The sequence below is a fragment of the Coregonus clupeaformis genome, chromosome 17, assembly GCF_020615455.1.
Source record: "Coregonus clupeaformis isolate EN_2021a chromosome 17, ASM2061545v1, whole genome shotgun sequence".
Classification (NCBI taxonomy): Eukaryota; Metazoa; Chordata; class Actinopteri; order Salmoniformes; family Salmonidae; genus Coregonus; species Coregonus clupeaformis.
In genome coordinates, this window is record NC_059208.1 from 45,422,851 (window position 1) to 45,446,866 (window position 24,016).

The 24,016-nt window shown below is 43.9% G+C and overlaps 2 protein-coding genes and 1 pseudogene across 8 annotated transcripts; 2 read left to right on the top strand and 1 right to left on the bottom strand.

The window, feature by feature from the left end:
- Positions 1–1,758: 1,758 nt before the first annotated feature.
- On the bottom strand, positions 1,759–7,623 carry LOC121586906 (chromatin target of PRMT1 protein). 7 transcript variants are annotated; one of them, XM_041903953.2, is made up of 6 exons: positions 7,359–7,623; positions 6,603–6,686; positions 5,265–5,415; positions 4,603–4,786; positions 3,277–3,408; positions 1,759–3,106 (listed from the first exon to the last, which is right to left on the bottom strand). In XM_041903953.2, exons 2-6 carry the CDS (start codon positions 6,665–6,667, stop codon positions 2,889–2,891), a joined length of 750 nt encoding a protein of 249 aa, XP_041759887.1. In that variant the 5' UTR covers positions 6,668–6,686; positions 7,359–7,623; the 3' UTR covers positions 1,759–2,888. The 7 variants fall into 7 exon arrangements, with proteins under 7 accessions (XP_041759887.1, XP_041759886.1, XP_041759888.1 ...); XM_041903952.2 differs by having other exon boundaries at positions 3,277–3,426; positions 7,359–7,621; XM_041903954.2 differs by lacking the exon at positions 6,603–6,686 and having other exon boundaries at positions 3,277–3,426; positions 7,359–7,621.
- A 71-nt stretch (positions 7,624–7,694) lies between these two features.
- Positions 7,695–14,787, top strand: LOC121586908 (SNARE-associated protein Snapin). The gene is made up of 4 exons (XM_041903956.2): positions 7,695–7,843; positions 12,065–12,111; positions 12,558–12,676; positions 12,985–14,787. Exons 1-4 carry the CDS (start codon positions 7,728–7,730, stop codon positions 13,090–13,092), a joined length of 390 nt encoding a protein of 129 aa, XP_041759890.1. The 5' UTR covers positions 7,695–7,727; the 3' UTR covers positions 13,093–14,787.
- Positions 14,788–17,164: 2,377 nt separating this feature from the next.
- The window catches only part of LOC121586909, a 36,780-nt pseudogene continuing 29,928 nt past the window's right edge, over positions 17,165–24,016 (top strand).

Here is a 24,016-nt window from a genome sequence, read left to right on the forward strand (position 1 = left end):
CACTGCCCTTTCACACCTGGACAAAAGGAACACCTATGTGAGAATGCTATTCATTGACTACAGCTCAGCATTCAACACCATAGTGCCCTCAAAGCTCATCACTAAGCTAAGGACCCTGAGACTAAACACCTCCCTCTGCAACTGGATCCTGGACTTCCTGATGGGCCGCCCCCAGGTGGTAAGGGTAGGTAACAACACATCCGTCACGCTGATCCTCAACACAGGAGCCCCTCAGGGGTGCGTGCTCAGTCCCCTCCTGTACTCCCTGTTCACCCATGACTGCATGGCCAGGCACGACTCCAACACCATCATTAAGTTTTCCGACGACACAACAGTGGTAGGCCTGATCACCGACAACGATGAGACAGCCTATAGGGAGGAGGTCAGAGACCTGGCTGTGTGGTGCCAGGATAACAACCTCTCCCTCAACGTGATCAAGACAAAGGAAAAACCTATTCGCCCTAAGGAGACAGAAAACATTTGGCATGGGTCCTCAGATCCTCAAAAGGTTCTACAGCTGCACTATTGAGATCATCCTGACTGGTTGCATCACTGCCTGGTATGGCAACTGCTCGGCCTCCGATCGCAAGGCACTACAGAGGGTAGTGTGTACGGCCCAGTACATCACTGGGGCCAAGCTTCCTGCCATCCAGGACCTCTATACCAGGCAGTGTCAGAGGAAGGCCCTAAAAATTGTCAAAGACTCCAGCCAACCTAGTCATAGACTGTTCTCTCTGCTACCGCACTGCAAGCAGTACCGGAGCGTCATGTCTAGGTCCAAGAGGCTTCTAAACAGCTTCTACCCCCAAGCCAAAAGACTCCTGAACATCTAATCAAATGGCTACCCAGACTATTTGCATTGCCCCCCCCTTTTACTCTGCTGCTACTCTCTGTTTATTATCCATGCATAGTCACTTTAATAACTCTACCTACATACACATATTACCTCAATTAACTGGTGCCCCCGCACATTGACTCGGTACCGGTAGCCCCTGTATATAGCCTCGCTATTGTTATTTTTACTGCTGCTCTTTAATTATTTGTTACTTTTATTCCGTATTATTTTATATTGTATTTTTTTGTGTGATTTGTTTTTGGTATTCTTTCTTAAAACTGCATTGTTGGTTAAGGGCTTGTAAGTAAGCATTTCACTGTTGTATTCGGCGCATGTGACAAATAAAATTTGATATTCATAGCACACAATGACTACATCAAGCTTGGGACTCTACAAACTTGTTGGATGCAGTTAGTTTTGGTTGTGTTTCAGATTATGTTGTGGCCAATATAAATTAATGGTTAATAATGTGCCATTTTGGAGTTATAGTGTATTACATTAAGTAAAAAGTTTAGTATTTGGTCCCATATTCCTACCAAGCAATGATTACATCAAGCTTGTGACTACACATTTGTTGGATGCATTTGTAGATTGTTTTGGTTGTGTTATGGGATTATGTTATGCCCAATAGAAATGAATGGTAAATAATGTATTGTGTCATTTTAGAATCGCTTAGGTCACTCTTCTTGCCCATTCTAACGTTCAATTTAACAGTAACTGGATGCCTGTCTGCCTGCTTTATATAGCAAGCCATGGCCACGTGACTCACTGTCTGGAGGAGCGATCCATTTTCATGAACGGGGTGGTGTACCGAATAAACTGGCCGATGAGTGTATATGGTGATTTAGCCAAGTGCTTGCAGTGTATTAGTCTTGAGAGAATACATGATGGAACCAATACTCAAAACACTAACAACTACTGTGTTAAGAGAAGATGACAATACACGTTTATTCTCTGCCAATAACCAGATGGAAGGAGAGGGAATTACATAGCAATTGGAGTTTAGATAGTTTCATCCAGATGGACACAATCTGAAAACATTCTCACTCACTTCATTTGAGTGGTGTTCAACAACCACAGTTTTTTTTTAAAGACCATTTCAAATTCATACAATTGACACCAGGATGGAAATATTTTGCACCTTCTTGTGTAGTTGCTATTTTTGGTATGTCAAGCATCCATAAAATGCTGTTAGGGGAGTTTCAACCAAAGACAGCAACATATGTCAATTATCCAGAAGCAAAGTTGGTGGCGTTAAATAGAACAAAAATGCAATAAATGATCTCTCTAGAATTCCCCTTGTCATTTTCATTAGATTTTTTACTCGAGTCAAGTCTTTGTACACTTCTGCTAAAACAATAAAAAGGAGCATCCATTACTAAATACAAATCCTAACATAAAAACATGGTAGTAAAAAATAGGTTTACGAAATATGAGAAGTGGATGCTAGTTAGACATGATGGAGCTAAAGCACTTTTAACCATATGGACATAGACGCAAAGTTCGGTAATAGTCCAATTCAGCTTCAAAACAGATTATGCCAAGAGAGATTCTAGTCCAAAAAGCAGGCCTTTGAGGAGTGTTGATAGTGTTGGTTCTTTAAGTCTCTACTCCGGTCAGTGTCGTCCATTCAAGTCTAAAATATCTTTGTTTTCTTCATGCACACTTGCACATACAGGAAAAAGTTTTAAACTGTGCAGGTGCGAGTCTACTTTGCAATGATACTGATAGAATGGTCAAGTCCACATTCAGTAAAACAGTCAATTTCAAACAGTTCTCTTCATAAGCCCACAATTTTAGAATGAGTGTGTTTGTATGCATGTGTGTCAGTGAGTATGTGAGTTTTATATTTAAGCCGATGTTGTGATCACATGTCAAATTTGAGCCATGTAGTGTGAGACACTGCACTGAGTTTACGTATGTGCGTTTATCATTAAGTTTGTGTCGTGTAATTGTACTATACAAGCTTCTCTCTGTGTCATCATGTTATCAGTACTGTCTCAGTGTGGGCCTGTTCAAGGAGTCCCTACTCTCTTGTGGTAGAGGTCCTGGTTCACTCCATGCCCTCTGGGTCAGCCTGGGCCATGTACGCGTCCAGCTCTGCGTCCAGGTTGCCCTTTGTCTTGGACATGTAGGCGTCAAGCTGGTTGTCCAGCTGCTCGCGGGTCATTCCCGGGCCACCTCCCCTGCCACGGCCTCCTCTTCCACCACCACGACCGCGGCCACCACCCCTGCCGGCGAAGCCACCACGCCCACGCAGGCCACCTCGTCCTGGAGGGAGGGAAAGAAATGGTGGACAACAACACCAAAAAAAAATTTGTCACAATGCATTAACAAAATGGTTGTTGCATAAGTGTTCATGTAAACAAGAAACTTGAAGTAGATTGTGACGTGTCAGTTTACAGATTAAATGAATCCGAACTCTAAATCCAGTTCCTTACCCCTGGCTCCCATTCCTCTTCCAGCTCCTCTGCCGAAGGCACCCCCACGACCAGCAGCCCCTCCTCTTTGACGCATTCCCCTACGGAGGGCCACACGGCCTGGACCCCCTCTGCCACGCATCTGGCCCATGCCTGGGGAAAGGCGATTCCCTATCAGGACACAGGATGTAATAAAGGAGCAGTTGACTAGTGACTTAGCTTAATGTTGATAGCATTTAGGAATTTAACCAATTTATCACATTTCAGTTTAAGAACAAAGTTGTCAAGTGAATACAAAAACCTTCTACATGCCCATCATTGACCCACATCTCAGCCACCAACACACCTAACTAAAGCAGCTAAAGTATTCAAATTCTATGCAGGGGAAAAACATGTTAAGCATGTCAGTTATACTCCAACTTGTTTTACGTTAGCCATGACAAGACAGGTTAGAGGTGTTTGCTGGGTGCCTAGCCCATGTATTCTGGAATAACTTCTAGCTAGGCATGGGGTATTCTGACAGAATAACAATTTGTGCTACTGTGAAAACACATTAATATCACTTCAAATGCTATGACCAACATTTTATGTTCGTATTCACCAAAATCCTGGAATGCCACTGTTATGCGTTGTATGCAACATATATGTGACCGCAGTGCACATCTTGTATCTGCACCATTCCATTCTAAACCCCGATAAATTAAAGCCAACGTATTTAAATGAATTTCACTTAGGCCTAAGTATTACTGTGACTTTTGTTGTTGTCTAAATGGCATCTAAAATCCCCAATCCCCTCCACCGGGAGTGTGTATAAGTGGGTGTGGGGTGACTGTGTGGATAAGCAGGGACAGTGCAGCTGTTAGATCCGTCACCACATGCTCAGTAGCACAACAGGTGCCAAGATATTGGGCCAACCAAGACAGCAGGGGGATTATGGACGGTGGAGTCACGATGATTGACAGCCACATTCCCTCAGGTTGAGGGGATGGATAGTAAACCAGGGGGTGAAGCCATACTCTTGACAGATCCACATGGACTGACAGCTGGGGTATTCCATTCAACTCAGCAGGGTGTATTTGCTCAAGCTAGTTTCCAGATGAGATCACATCACCCCTTTAAATAATAAAGTTTGCCTTTCCCCCATGCAAAAAAAGTACAAGGCCTACTTAAAAGCCTGGACATCACTGTGGAAAGTATACTTCAGCCCCAGAGTAGAACAATTCAGAGAAAACATTAAACGTCTTGTCATATGTCTTTCAACAATTTATGAAGCCAAAATGTTCAGTTCTAACATTGTAGCAAAACATCAATCCCAGTAGGCTTTGCTGTGTGGTTACAAATGCTCACCTCTCAGAGCCATAGCTCCCCTCAGGGCTCCTCCTCTGCCGCGGCCTCGTAGACCTCCTCTGGTCATCCCCCGCATCCCTCCAACGGCGAATCCCCGGCCTCCAGCGCCCCCCCGCATCAAGGCCCCGATGGGCCGGCCTAGCCTGGCCTGGATGTTGCTCTTCCCCAGGCGCTGCTTCAGGCTCTGGGAGGGTTAGGTGGAAGGTTGATACCAAGTGGCAGGGATAGGGAGGTGGTGAACACTTGTGCTGCATTTGTCAAATTGTCGCTTCAGTGCTTGACCCAAACACAGCCATTTATCTGATCTGTATATTAACCTTTGCTCTATGGTCCCCTCTCTTACTAGGTCTGCGTCAAGCATTTCAAGTTCCTAATATCTAGTGATTCCCAAGTGTATAGCCCTTTTCCCGTTCCCCATCTCCCTCTTACACGTTTGTAGAACATGGCCTGTGTCCGGTATCCCATTCCTCTCTCCATCTCACCTGTTTACAGTGCTTCAGATGTCTCCCCATTTGGCTCTTCCTCATTTCATCTTTCCCCGATTCCTCCTCAAAATGCATTGGAGAAGGTTTGAGGAAAGGGACTTGGATCGTCTCCTCCAATACTGTTGAGAAGGTGAGGAATTGCAGAAAGACTAATTGCGCTAGATCCCCTTGTCTCACCTGCTTGTGGTGCAGAGCGGCCTGCACAGAGGGCCTGTTCTCCATCTGCTGGGCGAGGCGGCGGTTGCGGGCGCTGGCCATGTGTTGCTGCTGCATGGTGGCTCGCACACTCACCGCTGTTGGCGCCTTGTTCTTCAGCATGGTAGTGAAGCTTTGGAGGGGAGGGGGAGCGGGACAAAGAGGGGGTAAAAGGAGGGAAAGAGAGAGGATACGGAGGGGGGGAGGGTTCCAAATCAAGTCATTTCTCATACCATGGACACGGCCACAGGAGCTGTGGCGTGTGTTATGAATGCCCCGCTTGTTGGCACCTCACTCTCTTTGTTTCGCTCTCTCTCTCTCATTGTTAAGTACTTGACAACCCAAAATGCTTTCTGGAAGCAATTCAGCACATTTTAGGTTAAAGTAAAACAAAGTAGAAAGATGGATAGAAATGCAGTAGAAGAAACACTGGAACAGATGGGAAGACAAGAATGAGAACGGCAGAAGAGAAAATGGAGAGAAAGGAAACCAGATGACAAGAGAGGAGAGTGATTGCCACTTACAGGCCTCCCCGCCACCCTGTTTTGATGGCATCAGCCTGCGAAAAAGGCCTGGCGGAGGTTGGAGGCCCAGGACTGGAGGGGTATCTGGCAACCCAGCCACTTACAGCCCGGACCGTGCCTTGTGCTCACACCACACATATGAGAATAGGAAGAAAAGGGGGAGAGAGAAGTTCAAGGGAAGAGGGGTTGGTCACGTCCGGGCTAGGACTGGGCACCTAGTCTCACAGAAAGACTTCAGAGCACAGAGAACTGAAAATGAAAGTGGTAGCAAAGAGAGGAGGAAAAGGAGTCAAATGGCTAAACAAACAGTCATTTAGTTGAGAGAGAGTTGTGTGTGTAGAGAGAGGGTGGGAGAGGAGCGGGAGGGTGCTTTGGGTGAGCGCACCCTCCCCTTTTCATTGGTTTGTTCTCTCCTCTCCCATACGTACAGTATGTTTTGGGACTGCACCAATGTGTGACACACAGAGAGGAGGAGTGCCGGGGCATATCAGGAGTGCGGCCTGTGCCCATTCTAGGACAGTCGCCTTACCAGGCATCACCGTTACCCTCTCTCCTTGGGTCTAAGTGTGCGCTGCTCAAACAAAAGGTTGGCCTGGAGCGCAAACTTCTAATGTAAGCAAATGTTGAATACGGCATGCATTTTGAGTGAGCAGCGCACACGTCGGCCCCGGGCAGTCTAGCGTCCATGTCTGGTCCCCAACAGTGGCCTTCCGTAGTAGAGCACACTAGGGCCGTCTGTACCACTTTTTCGCCCTTCGCCTCGCTTAGTGCTGTCAGGGTGCGTAGCGCGTCTCACCGCTCATTCAGGGACTGCTTGGTGGTGCTTTTCAGCACTACTTTTTGGGAGGAGGGAGCACTCATTTTGACTTCACTGGAACTCCTTGGAACAAGTGACAGACAAGAGGGAGGGATAGGTCAAATTGGGAGGTGCCAGGGGAGGGTGTAGTAGGGAAAAAATAGGTTAGAAAAACAATTTCACGAAGGAAATACACCAGTGTTGGCCATTACATTCCATCTGTGCATAACCATTCAAGGTCGTAGGTACTTGCTAGTTTCATAACAATACATTATATTTAGTTGGAAAAATGGTCAGCTTAGTTAGTAGATAACTAGTTAAAATTTGACTAGTTGTGGTATGCAGTTAGCTAGTATCCTTCCATTTGCCAACTAACGTTGGATACATACTTTGAAGAAAAGACGCAAAAGGGCCACGCCACGAGCTCGAAATAAACTTATCGTGGACTTTCCCGAAAGGCACAACATACACGTCAGGTTCATAAAACAAATGTAGCAAATGAGTCGACTTCACTGCGTTTGAATGACAACGAGAGACGGGGTAGCTACGAAAGCTAGCTAACTACGTTAACTAGCGAATTAACTAAGTAGCCTGTGACTGTGCGAAAAACTAAATAGGAGCCTGTACGCTGTTAGGCTAGTGTCCCTATCGAGCCTGAACATTATTAGCCAACGTAGCTAGCTAGAAAATCTCTTCCTAAAAACAGTCAACATTGTTTCAAACAAGTTCAGTAGGCGATTATTTGTAAAAACTTACTTTGATCGTTGCTTGTTTGCCGATACTCGTGTATCACTTGGCTAGCAAGCTCGTTAGCTTGAGCGATGAACCAGTTAGCAGCTAAGCTAGTTGCAACCGACAGATCTGGATCCACTTCTCACTTGATGTTTTATTTCGCCTTACTCTTTCAGATACTACTAAAATATGAACTATACTAGCTAGCTACAGTGATTAAAACGGTATTTCCTAAAAATATAAAACACGGAGGCCAGCCTGTTCTCCCTCTCTCTCCTTTCCTTACAAAATGGTGCTAACTGGGGAAAATGGAGAGGTTTTACAGCTACGTCACAGATTTACTTCCTGGCGTGCTTTACGTTTCTTGTTATCACTTCTGGTTCAGGAAGAGAAATGGCTGCCCTAGCTGTTGTGGAGACACCATCCGGGAAAGATGCAATTGCAGAAGGACTGCTTGGTCTCTTGAAACCAGCTGTCCAGCAGCTTGATCTTCATGTTCATTCAGTGAGGTAGGTAGCTAGCAAGATATGTGTTTCGATTTCAAATGTGCTTGCTAGATACCGCTCCCTTCATTCACAGCTAGCTAGCCACTTGTGGTGCGTTCAAGACAACTGGGAACTTGGGGAAAAACGAGGTCAAATCATAAAGTCAGTGATCTTCAGGTCGGAAAGCGGAGCTCTAGAAAGAGAATTCCGAGTGGCATGACCGTTCAATACGATTTTCTCAGTTGGAGCTCGGTTCTTTCCGAGAATTTGGAATCGGAAGTCGGAGATTTCCAGTTGTTTTGAACACGGCAATAGCTAACTCCATCATCATGACAGTCCCATGATGCGGCCCTTCCTCTCCTAGTTAGTTATCAGGGAGGGAGATTCCCTAAAAACACGTCACTTCGATACAGTTTAATTAGTCGTATGTACGGGATACACGGTCCTACAAAATGCTTACTTGCAGGTTCCTTCTCGACAATGCAACAACAATAGGAAATAATAAAATATAAGAATACGAACATAAAGGAAATGGCTAAGTAGAATATAAAAATATTTTAGCATATGTATAATAAAGGAAGGCACAATTTATACTAAACAAAAATATAAACGCAACATGTAAAGTGTTGGTCCCTTGTTTCATGAACTGAAATAAAAGATCCCAGAAAATGTCTCTCAAATGTTGTGCACATATTTGTTTACATCCCTGTTAGTGAGCATTTCTCCTTTTGACAAGATAATCCATCCACCTGACAGGCTAAATGACTAAAATGTAAATGTAATTGTGTGGCATATCAAGAAGCTGATTAAACAGCATGATCATTACACAGGTGCCTCTTGTGCTGGGGACAATAAAAGGCCACTCTAAAATGTGCAGTTTTGTCACACAACACAATGCCACAAATGTCTCAAGTTGAGGGAGCGTGCAATTGGCATGCTGACTGCAGGAATGTCCACCAGAGCTGTTGCCAGATAATTGAATGTTCATTTCTCTACCATAAGCTGCCTCCAACGTTGTTTTAGAGAATTTGGCAGTACGTCCAACCGGCCTCACAACCGCAGACCACGTGTAACCACGCCAGCCACCCGGACAGCTGATGAAACTGTGGGTTTGCACAACAGAATAATTTCTGCACAAACTGTCAGAATCCATCTTAGGGAAGCTCATCCGCGTGCTCGCCCTCACCAGGCTCTTGACCTGACTGCAGATTGGCGTCGTAACCGACTTCAGTGGGCAAATGCTCACCTTCGATGGCCACTGGCACGCTGGAGAAGTGGGCTCTTCACGGATGAATCTCGATTTCAACTGTACCGGGCAGATGATGACATGTGGGTGAGCGGTTTGCTGATGTCAACGTTGTCAACAGAGTGCCCCATGGTGGCAGTGGGGTTATGGTATGGGCAGGCATAAGCTACGGACAATGAACACAATTGCATTTTATATATGTCAATTTTAATGTTCAGAGATACCGTGACGAGATCCTGAGGCCCATTGTTGTGCCATTCATCCGCCGCCATCACCTCATGTTTCAGCATGATAATGCACGGCTCCATGTCGCAAGGATCTGTACACAATTCCTGGAAGCTGAAAATGTCCCAGTTCTTCCATGGCCTGCATAGTCACCAGACATGTCACCCATTGAGGATGTTTGGAAAGCTCTGGATCGACGTGTACGACAGCGTGTTCCAGTTCCCGCCAATATCCAGCAACTTTGCACAGCCATTGAAAAGGACTGGGACAACATTCCACAGGCCAGAATCAACAGCCTGATCAACTCTATGCGAAGGAGATGTCGTGCTGCATGAGGCAAATGGTGGTCACACCAGATACTGACTGGTTTTCTGATCCACGCACCTACTTTTTTTTTTTTTTAAGGGATCTGAAGCATGAATATGTGTGTCTGTGTGCTAAGGTGCAGAGAATCACAGCAGGTGGTCGGTCCAGTTCAAGTATTCAGCATTCTGGCTTGTAGATAGAAACTTTCTCTGAGCCTTTTGGTGTCAGACTTCATGTTCCGATACAGTCCGCCTGACAATGACATTCTAGATGATTCTGTGCTTCCAACTTTGTGGCAACAGTTTGGGGAAGGCCCTTTCTTGTTTCAGCATGACAATTCCCCCATGCACAAAGCGAGGTCCATACAGAAATGTGGTCCTCTGTAGCTCAGCTGGTAGAGCACGGCGCTTATAACGCCAAGGTAGTGGGTTCGATCCCCGGGACCACCCATACACAAAAAAAAAATGTATGCACGCATGACTGTAAGTCGCTTTGGATAAATGCGTCTGCTAAATGGCATATTATTATTATTATTATTATTGTAAGGGAGTGAACAGCTCAAGGCTGGGGTGTGTGGGGTCCTTGATGATTCTGTGGGCCTTCCTCAGGCACCGCTTCGAGTAGATGTCCTGGATGGATGGCAGCATGGTCCCAGTGACGTAATGGGCCGTCCTCACCACCTGTTGGAGGGCCTTGCGGTCGTGGACGGATCAATTCCCATACCAGACCGTGATGCAACTGGTCAGGACGCTCTCGATGGTGCACTGGTAGTATTTGGAGAGGACCCGGGATGGTATGCCAAATTTTTTCAACCGCCTTAGGGAGTAGAGACACTGTTGCACACTCTTGACAAGGGTGGTGGTGTTGTTGGTCAAGTCCTCTTTGATGTGGACGCAGAATAACTTACAACTGCTGACTCTGTCTACTGCTGTCCTGTTGATGTGGATCGGGGCATGTTCCCTTCATCTGTTTCCTGAAGTCAACAATCAACGTGTTGTGCAAAGCAACACAGTCGTGGGTGAACAGGGAGTACAGGACACACCCCTGGGGGGCCCCTGTGTTGCGTCAGCGTGGAGGAGGTGTTGTTGCCAATCCTCACAACCTGTGTCCTGCCCGTCAGAAAATCCAGAATCCAGTTGCTGAGGGTGGTGTCCAGACCCAGGGCTCTGAGCTTGGTGGTTGGAGGGTGCAATAGTGTTGAATGCTGAACTGTAGTCACTGAACAGTATTTTCACATAGCTGTTCCTCTTGTCCAGATGTGTTATGGCCGTGTGAATAGCAATGGAAATGGCATCTTCTGTGGATCTGTTGGAGCGGTGGCAAATTGGAGTGGGTCCAGTGTGCCTGGCATGCTGGCCTTGATGTTGGCCATGACCAGCCTCTCAAAGCACTTCATGATCACTGGGGTGATAGTCATTTGGGCATGTCACCTTGTTTTTCTTGGGCACTGGGACGATGGTGGGCTCCTTGAAGCAAGTGGGGACTACAGCCTGGACAAGTTGAAGATGTCAGAGAAGACGCACGCCAGCTGTTCAGCACACACATCTGCCAACTCTCAAAATTGTGCATTTTCTCAGAGAGCGAAAGCACCTGGTCGACCGGAGCTGCAAGTGTCTTCCTCGATGGCTCGGTATTGTCTGCCTCAAAGCGAGTATAGAATGTGTTAAGCTCGTCTGGGAGGGAGTCTTCAGTAGGCACCACACAGCTGGATTTGCCTTTGTAGTCCGTGATAGTCTGTAGTCCTTGCCAAATGCGTTGCGAGTCTGAGTTGTCGAACATAAATTCAAGTTTGAGTCTGTATTGTCTTTTTGCGTCACTAATGGATTTGTGGAGCTCGTACCTGCTTGCCTTGTACACGTTGCGGGTCACCGAGTCATCTGGGTTTGTTCTGCTGACATTGAAAGCTGCAGTACGGGCTCTCCGCATGATACAGATATCTCCGTTCACCAAGGGCTTTTTTTTTTGTGTGGGTACAACATCAAAACATTTCCTAATGAAGCCTGTGACTGACAATGTATATTCCTCAACATTGATGGATGAGTCCTGGGTGGATGAAAATATTCCAATCAGTATTCTCAAAACAGTCCTGCAGCATTGCGTCTGCCTCCTCTGTCCAGTGCCTCACTATTCTCTGTGTTGGTGGCTCAGCTACAACTTTTTCGTAGCAGGCTGGGAGAACTTACGCAGCAGGTTAAGATAATTAAATTAAGGTTAGGAAAAGGGTTAGGGTTTTAGAAAATGCTCTCCTAACCTGCTACGAAAAGTTGTATCGAAGTGGCGTGTTTTTATGGAGGGATGTTCTGAATGTGTCCTTTCCTCATTACTTTGTTACTTGCTGTAGGCCTAGGCTACAGATATCAATGTCGTCTGCTGTAACCACTCTGTCTGTTGTTGTAGTAGTAGTCATGATTTGTTACTTTACTATATTTCTCTATGAATAATGCTATTGTGTTGTGTCCTTGTTATAGGGAAAGCCAGGTGGAACTACGAGAACACATAGACAATCTAGCCACAGGTAAAATTATTTACTTTTACATGCTTATTATGCCCTCCTGGGGGAACAGGGAAGTTGATGGGTGCCAGGTTAATGCACTTGACCCTGTGAAAGAAAGCCCATAGCCAAGCCAATGAAAACCATTGTGTGAGACAGGCAGAGGCTGCTGTGATGTGACTAGTACAACCACATATTTTTTTTAACTCATGTGTAAGGCTTCTAGAAGCTCCTGTGCTGCCTGAGGGTAATTCAATCGAAAGAGGTATGTCCTTTATTCAGAACCTTCTTTGATTTTCATGAGATCATAAAAAAACATTGCTTTTAATTATATACAGAATCAATCCTACAATTGAAGGCATGAACAAGAGCTGAATACCTTACCAAAATGGCTGCTGTCTTATCCATTTTCTTTATGAGATTAGCCAATCATCCTGTCGGTCATCCTCATCTCATCCCTTCATTTTTAGAGTTGTGCAGGATAAATGAACACCAGAAGGTGGTGCTAGACCTGGACCCCTATGTGAAAAAGCTGCTGAATGCAAGACGCAGGGTGGTGCTGGTCAACAACATACTACAGAATGCTCAGGTCAGTGGCTCAAAGCAAGAGCTTGGATGCTTTCTTTCTTTGCCTGTGCAGTATCTTATACTATTTTGTGGGCCTTCTTTTACTCCTGTCCTTGTACCTAACACTCTATTTTTATGTGTGTCACTGTGTCAAATTCAGTGGCTTAGTGTTCATCCCATGTATCTATACATTAATTCCAATGGGCATGGCAATTCTGCTTTGTCTGTGCATTTTGAATTCATGCAGCTCTGCTAGCCACTCAGGTGGTATATTATGTCAAGCTACTGACTTTCAACATTCAATGCTCACTTGAGTTTCCCTCTCTCTAGGAACGGCTGCGACGACTCAATCACAACGTCGCCAAAGAGACGGCGCGTCGGAAGACCATGCTGGAGACCTCTGGAGCGTTCACGCCTCGGTCGCCCAGTAAACCATGACCAGTAAACCATGCCCCACTCCTCAGCTCAACAAACTGCTTAGTAACAACACTGAGCTTGTCTTCCTGTGTCCTGGACTGAATAAAGTTTTCACATTCAACTCTCCACTGGGGTTGGGCAGTATCCAGATTTTCATATATTCATACCGTTCCTGTACCATACCGGGAAATACGGTATTACAGTCAGTGCACACAAGGGCCGCTATTTATTTTGAAAAAAAATTATTTTGGGGGGGGTTGGGGTCCCAACGAGTTACAAGCGAATTCCCATAGCGGATGCTAGCTAAATGCTAACAAGCACAAGCGAACATAAACTAATTGCAAGGACAGACCACTATCTCAAAAGGCTACTCACAGTTTGCTGCATGCACAAAACAAATATTAGACAGTAGGGGATTGATTGTCTCTGCTGTAACCAAGAAGCTTAATCTTGCCATCTAGCCACATAGCTGCATAACTGGAGCCCTGAGATGGATATAAATTATTTGGCACATCTTAGATAGTTAACTTAGTTATAAGCAGAGGTGTAGCACGCACCACCGCAGCCCCGCGACACGGGAGGTTTAGAGCTTTAGGGGGCCCGGGGACAGTATTGAAAATCTGTATTTCAAAATACCCCAGTATATGGTACATACGGTATATCGCCAAAGCCTACTCTCCACCCAGGTGTGATGTACCATTGGATACTGCAGCAGTGAGACTGGGGGAAAGTTCTCTTTCCATTCTCACAGACTAAGGCAATGCTCAGTTTACCTGCTGAAACGCCAACCTCACATCTCTGCTTTGTGCTATTGTAGCAACGTGTACGTGTCTTGTGTAGTCATAAACTACTAGTTTACAATAAGCCAAAGGCAATTAGAATCAGGGGTGCTTTTGCTTCAAAAACGTACACAACTTGATCAAATGTTATTTGAATGCCATCTCAAGTCATGCCTTTTCACAATTGCATATATGTACAGCTTTGCTATGGACCCAAGAGGGCTTGGTTCATCCTTAACAACCTAAGCCTATCCTATCAGTTCCCCCCATTGTTTCCCCCACATGACACTGTTTGACTTGCCAAACACTTGTCACACTATTTTCCACATATATTTCATGAAAATTCATGAAACAATTAATCTGATATGTTCAGAAATTGCAACTGAAATAGGATTAAGTGTAGAAGCATGGGTGGCTGGTTATGTTCAAGTTATGCAAAGAGATATGAGTTTACACTGCTGGAGGGCTTTGGGCCTACTGATTTTTACGACCCTCTCTTTCCAGAATATGTTTATGAATGCCTCTGCATTCCATTCAAAGCTATGCCCACAGATATGTAGTTGATGGAACTGGTTCTTCTCTAGTGTGAAGTATTTTTGTCACTGTGGTTGGTCTAAGTAACTAGACCCGGCAATAACATTTAGTGCAGAAAAAAAGATGCAAGGAATGTTCGGAAACAGAGCAGTCACTGTTTCACGCTTCTAGCAGCAGCTGATATGCAACCCTGCCTGATATGGTTTGTCAAACCTTTTTTTCCTAGATGTCAAATCACATTTTATTGGTTGCATACACATATTTAGCAGATGTTATCGCAGGTGCAGCAAAATGCTTATGTTTCTAGCTCCAACAGGGCATTAATACCTAACCATACAAAACATGTTAATGACAACTTCTGTACTTAGTAGTTGCTATTGAATAAAACAGAGAAGCATCACCATTTTCTGGTCCTCTATATTATGAATTGTGCATATACTCTGTTAAAGTGTATAAATTGTAGTATAAGGAAACTGTCTTAGTACTACTGTCATGACATGGTTGTATGATGTGTGTATAGACAATCAGAGCAAATCCATAAACTTAAATTTGAGTTCTAGGGGAGTGGTTTGACTCCACAATGAAATGTGTTATAGTAGCCAAATATTAACTTTGATGTTTTACACAAGCAGTTTTAATTGGTTCAAGATGACAGATCAGTATCAAAGTGGAAGATGAATGGTGGTGAGCCAGTATCCTTACTAGCAACTGTTTTCAAGCATTTAACAGTGAACTTCAAGGACACCTAAAAAAAAAAACATGATTTAATTCAAATTCTGCTCTGTAATTCCTTTGTAATTCTAATCACAAATCTCAACCAACACCGTCTTTCTCACAAACCAACCCTGAGTGGTGTATAAACCTTATGTTTATGTGGGTATACTGAACTTAAATAATTGTATGTGTTGTCATGCCATGAGAGACAGCTTGTAGGATACTCATATTAATTTATTAGGTACGCCACCCCGTTCACGAAAATGGATCGCTCCTACAGACAGTGAGTCACATGGCCGTGGCTTGCTATATAAAGCAGGCATCGAGGCATTCAGTTACTGTTTCATTGACCGTTAGAATGGGCTAAGCGACTTTGAGCGTGGTATGATCATCGGTGCCAATGTGGAAAAACATTGCCTGGAACATGAAAGTGAGTTCAGTTTACTTGAGTGGCCTACGCAGTCCCCAGACCTCAACCCAAAAGTGCATCTTTGGGATGAGATGGAATAGGCTGTTCGCAGCATGAATGTACTGCCGTCCAATCTGCAGCAACTGCGTGATGCCATTGTGTCAGCATGGACCATAATCCCTGTGAAATGTTTCCGACACCTTGTAGATTGCCCCGAAGAATTCAGGTTGTTCTGGAGGCAAAGTGGGGTCCGACCCAGTACTAGATGGGTGTACCTAATAAAGTGTATATTGACCATCAGTGGAATGTAACATCACTGATTGTGATCATTTAGGAACAACAAGACATTGAACTGTTGTTAGAATAATGGGCTTTAAAAAAAAAAAAAAAAATTGCTCTATCCTGCTCCCATATCTTTTTGTGCTATCTTGCCAGTTCCTATGGTCATTGTTAGCCAACAAATCTGAGATCGGGCTAGAATTGCTCCTCCTTTCTTTTTAAAAAGTCCTTCACCTGAATACTTCATCAGCATTGTCCTCCTGCAAAATTGGATCAGTGATAAAATGCAAGGTATGTCTGCCTCCTATGTCAATACTGAATGTTTTGTAATGAGAGAAGGGGGGTTGAAGGTGACCCCATTGGGTTTGAGCTGGAGTAGGAGGGAATGCAAGAGAGGGATTTGAGAGAGGGGCAGAGGTCAAGAGAGGAAGGCTTGTGGAAGAGGAAGAGGAATTGATCAAATGGATTGGCTGAGTTTATGTTTGATGGTGGCGTCAGCTTAGGTTGGGGTAGTTAGAAAGAAAGAGATGGAGGGAAAGGCTGAGACAAAGTGAAGATGTTACATTGACTGTATGGCCCTTGGTGTGTGTTGCAGATCAGACCTGACTTTCTTGAATATCCCTGGATTTCCCTGAACATGGATTTGGAGAGAATTTGTGCACACAAGTATGTATGGCACTTTCAATGGAGAGTTAGATATAGAGTTTCACGACAGTTCTTTATGCCTATAGCTCTATTGTAACTTAGAGAAAAGCTGAAGGGGGCTCGATCCTCGATCTGCGGTGCAGAAGCGATTGTTTAACGACCTGTACCACAAAGCCTGGGGCTCAGGTAGAGGTAGTAGCATTCACATATGCCACGCTAGTGCACTTGTTTATCACAGAATGTCATACAAATGGTACATTAAAATGGAATTGTACTGACTCTTTGAAAGGTACACGGTTGGTTTAGAAAAAAAGTTATCACACCCCTTTATGTAGAGTTGTGTGACTGCGAATGTATCTCACAGTAGATCAAATGTATTACCCAAGACAAGTGTTTTAAGTAGATACTAATTGCCCTATTTGTCACCATTGTACCTTGTTGTCTGTCATTGTTATCCACACCCCTTCAGTTTCACTCTAAAATGATCATAGAGTTAACAAATGAGGTGCAAAATAATAGGGACATAAGAAACAATACAATAGTCATCAAACTTGGGGCGGTGTATAGGCCTATAGTTGTAATAGCCTACAACACACACCACTTGTCATTAGCAGTATAGACAAAGTGGAGTCGGGGAGGGGATGAGTGGGTTGGGCAGAGGGGCGTGGTAATCTCGGCGGCGCCACTTTAAAAAAACAGTCGCGTTGATATGTCAATCTAGACAAGACCCAGACAGACCTCCGCCCGGGGGCCCAGCCGTGAGAGCCGCGTCACTATTGGCTGAGAGACGCCATCCCTTTGAGACTGGAGCTCGGCGAGATACTCACGCGCACAATATCTACCCTCTTTTGTTATTGTACGGAGCGCGAGGGTAGGCTTCCGGGAGGAGCAGGCTGCACGAGCGGAGACAGCGAGGCTGATGGTCATATCGACAGGGATAGAAACAGATAGCCCAGGAGGGGAGGAAGGGAATTCGGATTATTAGCTACCTCAGTGCACCACATTCACCACTACTTCTCTTCTAATCCCTCAACACTCCGGTTGATGTGTAAGTATAGTCAATTTATCAAATTATGCAGCTTCTTCTCGTCACGCGAGCTCTCCAGTCTCCAATCTTCAAGCTTACTAAATAAGATATGGATGTTGAGGAGATTTCTGTACCCGGTCCAGACAAGCAAAATAGCTTGATTACTCGCTAGTTGTATCAACCAGACAAATGTCTGGGGAGTGTGTCTGTCTGTCTTGGGTTTTATGAGATGCTTGTTTTAGCTGCTTTTATTCCGAATGATTTGGTCCAGAAGTGATATCACTGGCTGCATGACTAGTTGATATGACATGTTGCCCTCTATCTTATCAACTTCTAATGTTCTATTCAAAGATGCTACTGTAATGAGTTACAATGTAGCGCCTGCTTTCGAATGATTAGATTGATACAATGCTGGAAGCGTTTTATCATCCCTACTAGGATTTCTTAAAATGTTTAGACGGTAGCCTAGACTTGGTGACGCGATATGACCAAATATGGTGTGGCAGTGTTTACGTCTCCGCGGAAGATCCTGGTAAAGTGAATGCATGGCTTGAAAATTGGTCAGATTGAGTTACAATAATGCATTGTAAGGGTCGGCCAAGAAGGTTACAACAGCAATGCTGTGTTTTGGTTGTAGCCAATTATTATTTTTTTCATTCCTTGAGATGGGTTTATAGTCAAGTGCAGGTGCACCAGACACTGACATAATACAGTACATCTTCAATTGGCAAATTTTATTTGGGCGCTAGGGACCTATGTATTGTGAGCTTTGCTGGATAGGAAATGTTATTGGCAACATCAGCTGTTTTATGATTAAATGTCAGAATGCTCACTACTTGCTACATAACAGCAGACTATGTAGTGTAGGCCATACTGTTGTGTTATAATAGGTTCACTACTAGGGCCTAAAGATACAGTATATCATGTGCACATTAAATGTAACTTCAACATGTTATACATTTAGGCCAATAAGTGGATGATAACGTAGTGCTCATGTTGTTATTACACTGTTATTACATTTTAATAATATTTTACCTTCTAAATGGGGCAGCCCTAAGAGGGTACTTTAGGCCTACAGAAATAGTGGCAGAATGCTATTATTCTTTTCTCAGACTGCCTTTATTGTTGGTCACCTGTTGCATGGATTCACTTCTGAATACTTGAATTTTGCTTTATGATTTAGAGCCTTTCTTAAGCTTGGTTTGTAGTCGATCTGACGACAGGTTGATCAACAATCCTTAGACCAGTGGTCACCAACCGAACTGGTCGATCTCCAAGGCATTCGTAGTCGATTGCCAAATATTTCTCTTTAAAAAACAACGATAAAGCCTTTCATGCTGTTGGCCGTAGGTGCACCAGCTCGGAGAAATGTTCCCATTTGGAACCATTTCATGTGTCTGAAGGTACAAACTCTGCCTTCCCTGCGGGCCCAAAGAGCAAATCAAGCGCACTATAGAGTTTATACTGTGAGATTTCAAAACTTTTACAACTATGACTAGAGCGAGACCGTCAACGAATACAGCAAAGAGCTGCTGTTTTTATGAGTAAGTTCGCTTTAAATAAGTTCTTATGCAGCACTGTCAACACTTTTTATTCAACACTTTTATAAGCCATAAAATGTGTGTTCTTCCCACTCGCGCTACAACCAGCACTGCAGATGTAATAATTGAGTAGGAAAGTGTATCGATATGTTTGCGTTATTATTAGTGGCTTGGTTCTTTTTAATATCGAGAAATATTTCACTTTCTCTGTTCATAGGAGTAACAATCTGAATTTGTGCATGAGGCAGAAATTATCCGGTGCGACTCGAGTTTCGCCATTAGCTGGAAGAATGTATCCCTTTTTGGTCAGTGTCAGCGGAGGAAAGGGAGAGCAGAAGGACGTTGAGAGGTGGACCCTCAGTCTGCTGCTCTCCCTCCGCTGACACTGACCATCAGATGCAGGCACCTTCAGGTCAGAAACATACTTAAATGTATGCTCACTCAGATGTGCCTCACAAGGTGTGATCATATAGCCAACCTCAAATTTTGAAATATGTTTAAAACAATGGTCAGAACAACAATGCATTGGCAGGGCAATTCAAGCAAAGTCAATATGCGGTGGTAATGTATTGGGCCTATAGTTTACTGCACAAACCTCATTGCTACAGTACTGTTTTTGCTAGGTTAATGTTGCATAGGCTTACGTTTTTTAAGTAATATTAAAAAAAACATCTGAACGGTAGATCTCAGCTTGCATTTTGACTCAGAAAGTGACCACTGCCTTAGACCTACTGTAAACCATCCTAGCTTTCTCATCAACTGAGACTTATCCCCTTTGCTCAGAGCCCCCAAATCCTCTCTTTTCATAATATCACCCTCCATCTCTATTGGAGGAATGACCTCACAGTAACACTGGCCTAGTCTAATATAACCCCCTAACCCCTGCCCCTAGATACTTCTCAGATTGGTTCAGTGTAAGAGGACAGACACACCTGGCTTTTTGATGGTGACATGCACCATTCTCTATGACTGCTTAAAAAAGAACGACTATCAAAGCAATGCTATCCTGCTCTAGAAAAGCTTTTTACTACAACACCAACTCAGTAGGCCTGGCCTATACAGTATATCGTGAATAACGAAGACACACATCGCTCGATATGAATAGGACTGGCTATTTTGTGATGTGACGCACGTTATAGTGACTGAGTATGTCTTTTTGTGGATGTTCAATGTTGAAGAAGCTGTGTCAATGAATTTCCTTCATCAGAGGACACACACACTGGTAGCCTGAGACTTTCTCCCACAGCTTGAAGCCATGTTGTTGTGTGAGCATGTTTCCAAACTGACAGATATTAAAATAATGAGAGGAGGGAGAACATAGAGTCACTTCCAGTCAGATTAGCCACGTAGATGCAACAGGTTATAATAGCTCTGTCATGGCAGAATTATCTTAGCTCTGGCTCGTATTAACAGACAGACAAACAGAGCAAGGCTGCAGTTTTGCTATGGATTTCCTAATAGTGACATTTGGGCGTTATTGACCTAACAGTTCAGAAATGAGCTTACATAAGATCAAGTAGATAGTACCTATCTGTTTCACTCAGTTTTGAGGCGTTTTTTTACTTCGTGCCTCCTGAACTCGACCCTGGTAGTTGAGGTATGTTGGTTAGTTAGTATGGGGGGCGCAATTGAATAAAATTCACATTGCACTAGTAGCACATAAACATGTTTTCCCCCTTTCCAAATGAAACTGTAGAATGGTTAAGGGCAGGCTACTTTAAAGTACCAGGTAGATTCCCCTCACAGGTAGATGCCTCCCGGCTAGGCCAGGGTTGCCAAATTGGATCAAGCTCATTCTGGGAGATTAGAATTGTTAGCACGCATATTGTGCATAAGACTGCACTATCCATGGCTCATAAGATATTATTAATGTGATTACAAACTGGGTGGTTCGAGCCCTGAATGCTGATTGGCTGACAGTCGTGGTATATCAGACCGTATACCATGGGTATGAAAAAATAAATATTTGGTAACCAGTTTATAATAGCAATAAGGCACCTCGGGGGTTTGTGGTACATGGCCAATATACCACGGCTAAGGGCTGTATCCAGGCACTCTGCGTTGCGTCGTGCATAATAACAGCCCTTAGCCGTGGTATATTGGCCATATACCACACCCCCTCGTGCATTATTGCTTAATTATAATGCATTATGAAGAGTGTATTCATAGGAAGCCTTTCAACATTTTCCACATCTCAGTCATTTACATTACTATAATCTTCCAGAATAGCTTTATACCCCAAGATAAAGGCCAATTCCTGGAGACTCCGGTGGAGACCAGCCGGGAGGGTTGGCAATGGCAACCCGAGCAGGGGCAGCAGCTTGTAAGCAAAGATACTGCATCAACATCAACATTGAAGAAGCACATTTTATTGAATGCAGCCCTGGGACTCTTTCTAGAGTGGAGATAGAGGGAAGCCAGTTGGAACGCTTAAATTAATTTGTTGATACTGAGGGTTATCAGCTGAGTAACAATGCCAGTAAATAACATTTTACATACACACACACACACACACACACACACACACACACACACACACACACACACACACACACACACACACACACACACACACACACACACACACGTCGTAACAACTAAAAGCACAAGCCTTGATACACAACTTCCCTCCCTTTTGTGTGTGTGTCTGTATGCGCTAATGGTGTGCACTCATGTCTGTGCTCATGAATGCAGAATGTATGGGTTATGAATGAGTTATTAAGTCCTTATGTAGGAAACTATTTTGAATTGTATGCCATAACAGTATCACAATGTTGTCATTAACATTGCATAACAACTGAATGTCAAGTGACAAGACAGTGTCATTTTGCATGCACCTGAACCTTTATGACAAACGTTATAACATATGATAAGGGTTATCATTATGCCAACCACTGACCTCTCCATCCTCCCTCCCTCGGCAGCATCATGTCGGTAAACGCCCCCAGCAGCAATGACGCCTGCCTGAGCATCGTGCACAGCCTCATGTGCCATCGGCAGGGCGGCGAGAATGAGGGCTTCGCCAAGCGCGCCATCGAGAGCCTGGTGAAGAAGCTGAAGGAGAAGAAGGATGAGCTGGACTCGCTCATCACTGCCATCACCACCAATGGAGTGCACCCCAGCAAGTGTGTCACCATCCAGAGGACCCTGGACGGACGCCTGCAGGTGGGTCATACAGTAGTAAAAAGAGAGGGACTTCCTCATATTGAGTTGTACCCCCTTATGACCTCAGAACAGCCTCAATTCGTTGGGGCATGGACTACAAGGTGTCGAAAGCATTCCACAGGGATGCGGGCCTATGTTGACTCCAATGCTTCCCACAGTTGTGTCAAGTTGGCTGGATGTCCTTTGGGTGGTGGACCATTCTTGATACACAAGGGAAACTGTTGAGCGTGAAAAACCCAGCAGCGCTGCAGTTCTTGACACACTCAAACTGGTGCGCCTGGCACCTACTACCTACCATATCCTGTTCAAAGGCACTTAAATATTTTCTCTTGCCCATTCATCCTCTGAATGGCACACATACACAATCCATGTCTCAATTGTCTCCTTCATCTACACTGATTGATGTGGATTTAACAGGTGACATCAAAAGGGATCATAGCTTTCACCTGGATTCACCTGGTCAGTCTATGTCATGGAAAGAGCGTGTTTTGTACACTCAGTGTACATGAATGAATACACAATATACAATTTATACTATAGACTATAGACATTTTCATAGTGCAAAAGCATTGTGCAAAGTCTATAGTATAAATAATATATTGTGTATTCAATTGTGTATTCATTCATGTACACATTCATTGCCTTTAGAAAGTATTCACACCCCTTGACTTTTTCCACATTTTGCTGTGTTAAAGCCTGAATTTAAAATGGGTTAAATTGAGATATTTTGTCACTGGCCTACACACAATACCCCTTAATGTAAAAAAAAGGGACCTATGTATTGTGAGCATTGCTGGATAGGAAATGTTATTGGCAACATCAGCTGTTTTATGAGGAAATGTCAGAATGTCAGAATGCTCACTACTCTGTAGTGTAGGCCATACGGTTATGTTATAATAACTTCACTACTAGGGCCTAAAGATACAGTATATCATGTGCACATTAAATGTAACTTCAACATGTTATACATTTAGGCCTATAAGTGGATGATAACGTAGTGCTCATGTTGTTATTACACTGTTACTACATTTTAATAATATTTTATTATTAAAAGCTGAAAATCTGAAATGTCTTGAGTCAATAAGTTTTCAACCCCTTTGTTATGGCAAGCCTAAATAAGTTCAGGATAATTGTATTTTTTTTACTACCTCATCTCTATACCCCACACATACAATTATCTGTAAAGTCACTCAGTTGAGCAGTGAATTTCAAACACAGATTCAACCGCAAAGACCAGGACGGTTTTACAAACGCCTCGCAAAGAAGGGCACCTATTGGTAGATTGGGGGGAAGCAGACATTGAATATCCCTTTGAGCATGGTGAAGTTATTAATTACACTCTGGATGGTGTATCAATACACCCAGTCACTACAAAGATACAGGTGTCCTTCCTAACTCAGTTGTTGGAGAGAAAGGAAACCGCTCAGGAATTTAACCATGAGGAGAATGGTGACTTTAAAACAGTTACAGAGTTTAATGGCTGTGATAGGAGAAAACTGTTGATGGATCAACTGAGTACCACTCTCCATATTTTCAAGCATAGTGGTTGCTGCATCATATTATGGGTATGCCTGTAATCGTTATGGACTGGGGAGTTTTTCAGGATAAAAAAAAACTGAATTGGAGCTAAGTACAGGCAAAATCCGAGAGGAAAATCTGGTTCAGTCTGCTTTCCACCAGACACTGGGAGATGAATTCACCTTTCAGCACAAGGCCAAATCTACACTGGAGTTGCTTACCAAGAAGACAGTGAATGTTCCTGATTGGCTGAGTTACAGTTTTGACTTAAATCTACTTGAAAATCTATGGCAAGACTTGAAAATGGTTGTCAAGCAATGATCAACAACTAATT